This window comes from Hemiscyllium ocellatum, chromosome 27 (genome assembly GCF_020745735.1).
Source record: "Hemiscyllium ocellatum isolate sHemOce1 chromosome 27, sHemOce1.pat.X.cur, whole genome shotgun sequence".
Lineage (NCBI taxonomy): Eukaryota > Metazoa > Chordata > Chondrichthyes > Orectolobiformes > Hemiscylliidae > Hemiscyllium > Hemiscyllium ocellatum.
The window spans coordinates 6847427-6857857 of NC_083427.1; the positions used below are offsets into that span (position 1 = coordinate 6847427).

The 10431-nt window shown below is 46.7% G+C and overlaps 1 protein-coding gene across 4 annotated transcripts in view; it reads left to right on the forward strand.

Moving 5' to 3' along the window:
* Positions 1 to 10127, forward strand: part of LOC132828611 (oocyte zinc finger protein XlCOF20-like) — a 28584-nt gene extending 18457 nt beyond the window's left edge. For 2 of the 4 annotated variants that reach the window (XM_060845662.1, XM_060845665.1), the window contains exon 2: positions 8055 to 10127. In XM_060845662.1, coding sequence (XP_060701645.1) covers positions 8116 to 9537 — 1422 coding nt within the window. In that variant the 5' untranslated portion in view covers positions 8055 to 8115 and the 3' untranslated portion in view covers positions 9538 to 10127. Of the gene's footprint in view, positions 1 to 6755; positions 6844 to 7101; positions 7728 to 8054 lie in introns of those variants that run through there. The other 2 variants (XM_060845663.1, XM_060845664.1) reach the window with 2 other exon arrangements.
* The last annotated feature ends 304 nt before the right edge of the window (positions 10128 to 10431 follow it).

A 10431-nucleotide genomic window follows, 5' to 3' on the forward strand; every position in this document is an offset into this window, starting at 1 on the left:
CGGAGTTCTGGGAAGGAGCTGCATAGATTTTACAGGCGAAACATTTCTCAAGGAAAGGTTGGAGATGAGACAGTAGTTTGCAAAGAAGAGTTGAACAGATTTTGTTTAAAGACTGGTGATGGCAGTTTAAAGGAGAGAGTGACTGTTCCTGGAAACTTGGCCATTTACAGCATGGGGTAGTGACTGCTGAGGAATTCAGCGAGTGGTTTTGATCTCACAGATATGAGGCTCGTGGATAAGGTGAGCTCTGAGAGGCCATCGAGGGAGATCAGAGAAACACTGAAGAATGGTCCAAGCTTAGGGCTCCGACAAGGAATTTTAGAGAGTTTGGCCCAGTGAGGGAAAGGGAAGCAGAAGAGGGAGCTGATTTGCTGGGTGTGCATTTTAGTTTTAAAGGAACTGCATGAGCTCCTGACATAGTGCTCTTTGGTGGAGATGCAGTGGAGGAGGAAGGGAGGGGGGAGAGAGCCCTTCAAAGGTACTGAACTTGTGTTCAGTATCTAAATAGAGCAAAACATTTCATTTGACCGTCATCTGCATATAAGGCAGTAAAATTGGGCTGAACTTCATTAATACCAGCAAGAGAGTCCAATGAACGTGGTTCAGTCTGAATTGTGATTAACAAAAAATAAGCTGACGTGGTCATTTGTGAACTCGCTGGTAACTCAGCAAGTGGAACACGCAAGTGAATCCCTTCCTTCAGTTCGAGCAGGTGAACGCCCTCCCACCACAACCAGGAACAGCAGGGTGTGACTGTAAGTGAGGCAGGTAGGGGGATTCTGAGTTCAGGAGTGGAGGAGCCTCAGCCCTTGAGCTTGTCCAACAGATATAAGATTCTTGCTCCCTGTATGGATGAGGGAAAGGGCTGTGGGGAGGATGAGCCAGCTGACCACGGTGCAGAAGGCCATTCAACAGGGGAGCAAACAGACAAGTTGTTGTTGTAGGGGCTTCTCTAATTAGGGGACAGATAGTATCCTTTGTGAGCCGGATCGGGAATTCCGCATGGTGTGTTGCCCGCCCGGTGCCAGGATGTAGGACATCTCTGACCGGCTCGAAAGGGTATTGGAGCGGGCGGGAGAGGACCCAGTTGTTGTGGTCCACGTTGGCACATACAACATAGGCAAGGCTAGGAAGGAGGATCTGTTTGGGGATTATCAAGCAGTAGGAACAAAATCGAAGAACAGGTCCTCGAGGGTCATAATCTCTGGATTACACCCCGAGCCATGTGCCAATTGGCATAGGGAACAGAGAATTAGGGAAGTAAACACGTGGCTAAGAGATTGGTGTGGGAAGGAGGGATTCCATTTCGTGGGACATTGGCATCAGGTTTGGAACTGGGGAGATCTGTGCCGATGGGACGGTCTCCACCTGAACTGATCTGGAACCAGTGTTCTGGAGAAAAGGATAAATCGGGTGGTCACTCGGACTTTAAACTTGTGAGTCGGTGGGAAGGGAAAGGGAGAGCAACAGAGAGTATGGAATCAGGGAGAAAGATAAGCAGCAGGTTAGCATGTGTGCAGGGTTTCAGTTCAAAGCAATCTAGGAATGAAATAAAAAGGAAGGATAACTTAGGACATACGACTAGAGGTGATGGAAATCATGAGTTTAAGAAAATGAGCATCTAAGGTGCTTTACCTGAATGCGTGTAGTATTCAGAGCAAAGCAGATGAATTAATGGCACAAATCATTGTGAATGATTATGATGTGGTAAGCATCACAGAAGCGTGGTTGCAGGAGTTTCAGGATTGGCAGTTAAACATCCAAGGATTTACAACATCGAAAAGACAGGGAGGTGGGCAGAGGGGGCAGGTTGCCTAGTTAGTTAAGAATGAAGTTAATCTATGGCACTAAATGACAGAGGGTCAGATGGGTGGAGTTGAGGAACCTCGAAGGCAAAAAAAAATCACAATAGGACTTATGTGCAGACCTCCTAGGACCAGGGCCACCAGATGTACCAGGAAATAGATGTCAGAAAGACACGGTCACGATGAGCATGGAGGACTTCAATATGCAAATAGACTGTGTGAGTAACGTTGCTGGTGGATCCAAAGAAAGGGAATTCACGCAATGCTTGCAGGATGGCTTTTTGGAACAGCTTCTGATGGTGCCACAAGGGAGCAGGCTGTTCTGGACTTAGTGCTATGTAATGAGCCAGACTTTATAAAAGAGCTTAAAGTTAGGGAACACTTGGGAAGCAGCAGCCATAATATGATAGAGTTCAGTCTGCAGTTTGAAAGTGAGAAGGCAACATCAGATGTGGTGGTGTTATAGTTAAATAAAGGTAATTACGAGGGTACGAGAGAGGAACTGACGAAAATCGACTGGAAGCAGAGCCTAGTAAGGAAGACAGTAGAGCAACAATGACAGGAGTTTCTGGGTGTAATTGAAGACACCGTACAGAGGTTCTTCCCAAAGAAAAAAAAGATTATCCGGTGTTGGCTGACAAAGGAAGTCAGGAAATGTATCACAGAAAAAGAGAGAGCCAATAAAGTGGCCAAGAACAGTGGGAATTGAGAAGATTGGGAAGACCACAAAAACAAACAGAGGATAACAAAGAGAGAAATAAGGAAGGAGAGGATCAAATATGAAGATAAATTGGTAATAAAAGTTTCTTTCAATACATAAGAAACAAACGAGAGGCAAAAATAGAATTTGGGCCACTCCAAATTGATGCAGGAAGGCTAGTGATGGGAGATAAGGAAATAGCTGAAGAACTTTTGTGTCAGTCTTCAAGATGGAAGACATGAGTAATATCCCAAACATTAAGGAGAGTGAAGGGGCAGAGTTGAGTCTGGTAGCCATTACAAAAGAGAAAGTGCTAGAAAAGCTAAAAGGTCTAAAAATGGGTAAATCTCCAGGCTTCGATGGGCTACATCCTAGAGTTCTGTGGGAGGTGGCTGAAGAAATAGTGGAGGCGTTGGTTGTAATCTTTCAAAATTTACTGGAGTCAGGGAAAGTCCCAGATGATTGGAAAATCGCTGTTGTAACCCACTTGTTCAAGAAAGGATCAAAACAAAAGATGGAAAATTGTAGATTAGCCTAAACTCGGTTGTAAGTGAAATTCTAGAATCCATCGTTAAGGATGAGATTTCTAAATTCTTGGAAGTGCAGGGTCAGATTAGAACAAGTCAATATGGATTTAGTATGGGGAGGTTGTTCATGACAAACCTGTGAGAATTCTTTGAAGAGGTAACAAGTAGGTTAGACCAGGGAAACCCGGTGGATGTTATCTATCTAGACTTCCAAAGGCCTTTGATAAGGTACCTCACGGGAGGCTGCTGAGTAAGGTGAGGGCCCACAGTGTTCAAGGTGAACTACTGGCATGGATTGAGGATTGGCTGTCTGACAGAAGGCAGAGAGTTGGAAGAAAAGGTTCTTTTTCAAAATGGCAGCTGATGACAAGTGGTGTCCCGCAGGGTTCAGTGTTGGGGCTGCACCTGTTCACTTTATATATTAATGATCTGGATGAAGGGACTGGGGGCATTCTAGCGAAGTTTGCCGATGATACGAAGTTAGGTGGACAGGCAGGTAGTACTGAGGAAGTGGGGAGGCTGCAGAAAGATCTAGACAGTTTGGGAGAGTGGTCCAGGAAATGGCTGATGGAATTCAACATGAGCAAGTGCAAGGTCTTGCACTTCGGAAAAAAGAATATAGGGACGGACTATTTTCTAAAACGGTGAGAAAATTCATAAAGCCAAAGTACAAAGGGATCTGGGAGTGCTAGTCCAGGATTCTCTGAAGGTTGCCTTGCAGGTTGGGTCTGGGGTTAAGAAAGCAAATGTAATGTTGTCGTTTATCTCAAGAGGGTTGGAATGTAAAAGCAGTGATGTGCTACTGAGACTTTATAAAGCTCTGGTTCGGCTCTGTTTGGAATACTGTGTCCAGTTTTGGGGCCCCACACCTCAGGAAGGACAGACTGACACTGGAGCGTGTCCAGCGGAGATTCACACGGATGATCCCTGGAATGATAGGTCTAACATACGATGAACAGCTGAGGATCCTGGGATTATACTCATTAGAGTTTAGAAGGTTGAGGGGAGATCTAATAGAAACTTACACAATAATGCATGGCTTAAAAAGGGTGGATGCTGGGCAATTGTTTCCGTCAGGCAGGGAGACTAGGATTATGGGCACAGCCTTAGAATTAGAGGGGGTCAATTTAGAATGGAAATGAGGAAACATTTCTTCAGCCAGAGAGTGGTGGACCTGTGGAATTCATTGCCACAGAGCACAGTGGAGGCCGGGACATTAAATGTCTTCAAGGCAGAAATTGATAAATTCTTAACCTCTCAAGGAATTAAGGGATATAGGGTGAGTGCGGGTCAGTGGTGTTGAAATGCCCATCAGCCATGATTGAATGGCGGAGTGGACTTGATGGGCCAAATGGCCTTACTTCCACTCCTATGTCTTATAGTCTTGTAATGAATTTGCCAATGCATCTGAAGATTAGTGAGTCACTTCACTTAATGAGTCACTTTGCCCACTCAGGGCAGGTGTATGGTCAGTTCAGAGGATAGATGCTGATGTGTGTGTAGGTTGAATTGGGTGGTAAATCTCTTCCCACAGACAGGACAGGAGGACAGCCTCTCCCCAGTGTGAACATGCTGGTGCAGTGAGATCAAATGATCCCTTGAACCTAGTTCCACGCTGAGAGCACACAAAGGGTCTTTCATCAGAGTGAATGTGTTGCTGAAGCATCAGTACCTCAGAGCTTGTATAGAACTCCCTGCAGTTTGGACATGTAAAGGATCTCTTGTCCATCTGAGCTTGCTGGTGTGTCAGCATGTGGGATGATGGAGTGAATTCCATCCCATAGTCTGTGCAAGTAAACTGCTTTTTCCCCAGTATGACTATGATGGGGTTCTAGCTAAGATGGGCATCTGAAACCTTGACCTCAATCCTCATATTTCGAAGTTTGCCCCATGTGTGGGTGCCCTTGAAACTCTTTTGGATAGATAATTATTTCCATGCAGACAGCACGAGTAGTTTCCGTCTGCTGTGTTGCTTTTGAGATTGTAAAAATGGTTAAAGCTCTTTCGAAAGTCAGTAAGCTCTAACATTCATGTCGGTGGCGTGGTGTTTTTCCAGCAATGCTCATGTTTGAAATCTTTGGCCATATTGAGATTAAGGATGTCTCCTTTCGCATTGTCATGTTGATGATATCCAGGGCCGAGTGACTCTACCATCAGGTGGCATGGTGGCTCAGTGAGGCACTGTTGCCTCACAACGCCAGGGACCCGGATTCGATTCCAACCTCTGGTGACTGTCTGTGTGGAGTTTGCATATTCTCCTGGGTTTTCTCTGGTTTCCACCCAAGGTGAATTGGCCATTCTAAATTGCCTATAGCTTTAGGTGCATTAGTCAGAGGGAAATGGGTCTGGGTGGGTTACTCTTCAGACGGTGAGTGTGGACTTGTTGGACCAAAGGGCCTGTTTCCATACTGTAGGGATTCTACTCTTCTAATCCATGTTTAGTTTGAGTTTTGTTTCTGGAAATCCTTCCCTCCTCACACCCTTCAAAGAGAGTTTGCAGAAGAGATCACCCTGTCAGTGATGGATAGATTCAGAGCAGACGATCCCAGTTTGAATCAACATTTGCCCCTCCATTTGTTGGTGGACAGAGCTTGAGCCTTTTAAACCGCTGCTACCCGGCACGGGATTTATGGTCTGTCGGGTATGTGTCTGTAGTCTGCAAATCCATCTTTGGGCACAATCACTCCCTCCCTGGTCACAGGCCGCAGCCAATTCCGAAACTCTGCGAAAGTGAGGACTGCAGATGCTGGAGATTAGAGTAGAGAGTGTGGAGCTGGGAAAGAACAGCAGGTCAGGCAGCATCCAAGGAGCAGGAGAATGGACATTTTGGGCAAAAGCCAATTCCGAAACGGTGTTTATGTTGGGCACGGGAGAACATCGACTGTGCGTCGACCTGCTGGTGATCAGCTGCAGTTTAGTGTACGCTCACTCAGTATTTGGCTGAAACCTGTCATCAATCACCCAAAATGAAGAGGTAGAACGGGAGGACTGGCCCTTCAACCAATCAAGTTGTGGTGGGGGAGGGCAGGGTTGTGCTGCAGGACTGAGAGCGAACCCTTCAGGACCAGTCAGAAAGGGAAACTGCAAAATTCCACAAGCTCGAACTCTTCTCACAAGATAGTAGAGCGTTAAATCTCAATGAGAAATTGATGGGAGGCTTTAAGAAATAGTGGAGAAGCAGATAATGATAACTTAAATGTTCTAACAAATTTATCGGAATTGAATAAGATGATTAGTTTTCAGACCCTTTAACTGAATGCTCATGACAATCCTGTTACCAAGATTTGGAGGAGCTGGTGTTGGACTAGGGTGGACAAACTTAAAAATCACACATCACCAGGTTATAATCCAACAGGTTGATTTGGAAGCACAAGCTTTTGCTTCTCCTCCTTCAGGTTAAGGTCATACTGACAGAATTCATAGCCAAAGGAGACCAGTGTCAGGGAGATGTGATGCAGTTGGTTGTGGAGAGTAAGACCATAATTGTGGCTACAAATTCTGTGTCGTATTCTCCACAACCACCTGATGAAGGTGCAGCACTTTTAAAGCTAGTGCTTCCAATGGACCTGTTGGACTGTAATCTGGGTGTTGTGTGATCTTTAAACTGTGTCCTATTACCCAAGATGCCTTGCGGGCTTGCCCAGACCTCGTCCACTCCACGGCAGGCTGGCACGCAGGCGCAGTGTCGATTGTATATGGGGCATGCGCAGTGTCACTTCGCTCAGAGCTGTGGGACCCTCGGAGCTGCTGCTACCAGCGGCCGCGGTCGGCGGGAGAAAAGGGAGGAGTGGAGCCGGGAGACGGTGGTTTGGTGAGGAGAGAGGAGCGGGGCGGCCTCATGAGCGCCTCGTGTCGCCCGCAGTCCCCCCAAATGAGAACCGGCGGGCCCCGCGCGGGCTGTTCCGGAGCTTGCTCCCGGGGAGGAGGCCGCGGTCCTCGACCGCCATTGTGGCCGAGCCAACAGGGAGTGGGCGGGGCTTGGGGCTCCGCGCGTGTTGGGGGCGGGGGAAGCATGGCTGAGCTGCGCGCATGCGTGGCCATCCTGTCTGTGTGTGAGGGAGAGAATGTTGTGAGCATGCGCGGCCATCCTGTGTGGGAATGTTGTGAGCATGCGCGGCCATCCTGTGTGTGTGTGGGAATGTTGTGATGTCACTGGGGATGACTCAGCAAGAGTCAGTGTGTGTGAGTGAGCAGACTGGCAGCAGTGGGTGATGGGTGGGTGATCTCAATTACAGGGAGGCTGCATGTGGGAGGCGTTGGGGTCGACAGGTCAAGAATGGAATGGCGACAGTTTCAGAAGCTGAGACCAGTGAAGTTATCCTGGTGATACAGATGTGCGGTTGGATCTCGCTTTGGGGTGAAAAGGGGGACACCGAGATTCTGAACATCTGGTTGCTTTCGGTGCGGATGCTGTAGGCCAGGGGTATCACTTCAAACAGTCTGCTTCAGCATCTTGCAGTTGCCGGAGGAGAGATTGAATGGTCTGCTGGGGAGTCGAGTTCCAAGCTGTGACTTTCATTCTCCTAATACAGTATTTAGTCGAAGAAAGTCACTTGCTCCGTTACTGGATGTCAGAGGGGTCAGGATGATCGTAGAGTGATCTGCATAGATTTCACTTGGATCTGCAAGACCAATTCCTTTGGAGATTGAGTGGTTGGGAGACCCTGTCAAATTTCTGGACAAGTTACAGATACTGTATGTAAAATCCTTATCCTTTGCCCCCTCCTTCTTCCTACCAGTGTTTCTCTCTCCCTCTCTCTGCAGCTGTTTCTCTTTTCTCCCTGCTGTATACAGGTCCCACAGTCTTGAGTAGGCCCAGACCAGGTAGCAGGTTTCCTTTTCCTGATAGATATCAATCTAACCCTGGTTGAGCTTCTCTGACAGTCTAGTGGCTGTTGTGCTGGTTTTTCCCAAATGCTGACCCTAAAACCTGCCAGAATCACTCCGTACAATTTTACGACCTGCCTTTTTGTTTTTGTGGTCTTCTCTCTCATTCTTTTCTATTTTAAATGAATTTAACAGGCTATGAGAAGAGAAGAATTTGCAGTCAGGAAATTGAAACCAAGCATCGTATCGTGATCCGATGGAGTCACCCAAGTTATCAGAAACTGTATCTCAGCAAATTTTAAACATGGAAGAAAAAAGTACCATTCACAGTGGGGAGAAGAGGTTCACTTGCTCTATATGTAGAAAAGGCTTCAGCCATTCGACCGGCCTTAAGAACCACAAATGCAGTGCCACTGGGGAGAAACTGTGGAAATCCACGGACTGTGAGAAAGGATTCAGTCACTGCGGTGCGCTGAAAATTCACCAACGTAGTCTCACAGGAGAGAGGCCGTTCGTCTGCTTCAAGTGTGGGAAAGGATTCACTAAGCTATCTACCCTGCTCACACACCAGCGAGTTCACACTGAGGAGAGGCCTTTTAATTGTACAGACTGTGGGAAGTGCTTTAAAAGTTGCAATGATCTGACATCCCATCAGTGTGTTCATACTGAGGAGATTCGGTTCAGCTGTTCTCACTGTGGGGCTGGCTTCAAGCGGTCATCTCAACTCACTGTACATGAGCGCATTCACAGCGAGGAGAGGCCAGCCACTCCCGAATGTGGGAGTGAACTCACTCAGTCAGATCATGTCAAGGAACCCCAGCAGGTTCTCACTGAGGAGAGACCTTATAAATGCCAGAACTGCGGGAAGTGCTTTAAAACTTCAAGCCATCTGCAGTCTCATCAACGTGTTCACAATGATGAGAGACCTTTCAAATGTTCAGAGTGCGGGAAGAGCTTTAAAAGTTCCAGGGAACTGGTGGTGCATCAACGTGTCCACACTGACGAGAGACCATTCACGTGCTCTCATTGTGGAACTGGATTCAAGAGATCATCGCAACTTACAATACACCAGCGTCTTCACACTGGGGAGAAGAGGTCGTTTATCTGTTCTGAATGCGGGCAGGTATTCGTTCGGTTCTCCACCCTGATGTCACACCAGCGAGTTCATTCTGGGGGGAGGCCATTCACCTGCAAGGTGTGTGGGAAGGAATTCATTGAGTCATCCCAACTCAAGGCACACCAGCGAGTTCACACTGAGGAGAGACCTTTCAAATGTCCAGACTGTGGCAAGTTTTATAAAAGTGCCAGGGAATTGAAGTTACATCAGCGTATTCATACGGATAATAGACCATTCAGGTGCTCTCACTGTGGGACCGGGTTCAGATGGTCATCTCATCTCGCTGCGCACGAGCGCACTCACACTGGAGAGAGACCCTTCACCTGCTCTGAATGTGGGAAGGGATTCACTCAGAAAATTCACTTGATGACGCACCAGCGCGTTCACACTGAGGAGAGACCTTTCAATTGCACAGACTGTGGGAAGTGCTACAAGAGATCCTGGGATCTGATGCGCCATCAGCGTGTTCACTCTGAGCGACCTTTTAAATGCCCAGAATGCAGGAAGTGCTTTAAAAGTTCGGAGGAATTAATGCTCCATCAACAATGTACACACCAATGAGATGCTACTCAGGTGCTCTCGCTGCGAGTCTGACGTCAGGCGGCCATCTCAGCTCTGTACATCAGTGAGTTCACAATGGGGAGAGGCCTATTGATGTCTGTTCTCTAAGTTTCCACTGTTTAGATTTGAGACTCTAATTCTAGAATTAAGTATATCATGTTTAAACTTGACTAAAAATTATGATCGCTCAGTAGCAAGGTAATTGTTTTATACAGTTCCAGCATAACCTACCTGCTTTTAATAAAGGCAATATGCTACTAAAGGCAAATATCCTATATGCCTTTCCAAAAACTTATACCTACCCATTCTGTGACCTCAAGAGACAAATGGACATGCACACTAAGGTTTTTCTCTGATTCTTGGTGCTTCTCAGGATCCCACCATTTAACATTTACTCCCTTGTTTGGTCTGCCCAAGTGCATCCCTTCACCCATGAATGACTTAAGTAAAAGGATAGGAGTGATTGTAAAGGATCTTGGTGGGAAAATGGTTTAAGTTGCTGTTTATGTTCTGGTATTTCAATATTGTCATATACGTACAGAGCCTTTCTTTCTTTTGTGTAATAAACTTGTGTTGTTTAGTTGTAAGAACATTGGCAGTGTCGTGTGAATATATTCAGTGATCGACCACCATCCTTAAACTGCAAAAATAAAATGTATGATCTATCAAGCCAGAGTGTCACTCTGAGATCAAATTTGTTTTCCCATCAGTTGTGATCATAACATTTGGAGAATGGGGACAATCTCATTGTAAGAATCTTGTTTCAGGGTGGATGCAGTTAGGACTTCTCCCTCGGCTGTTGAGTCTTGAACCAGGAGACATGGGTCTCAGAGTAAGGGAGAGGCCATTTAAAAGTAGGGGCGAGGGTAAAGTTTTAATTCCGAGGGTGCTGAG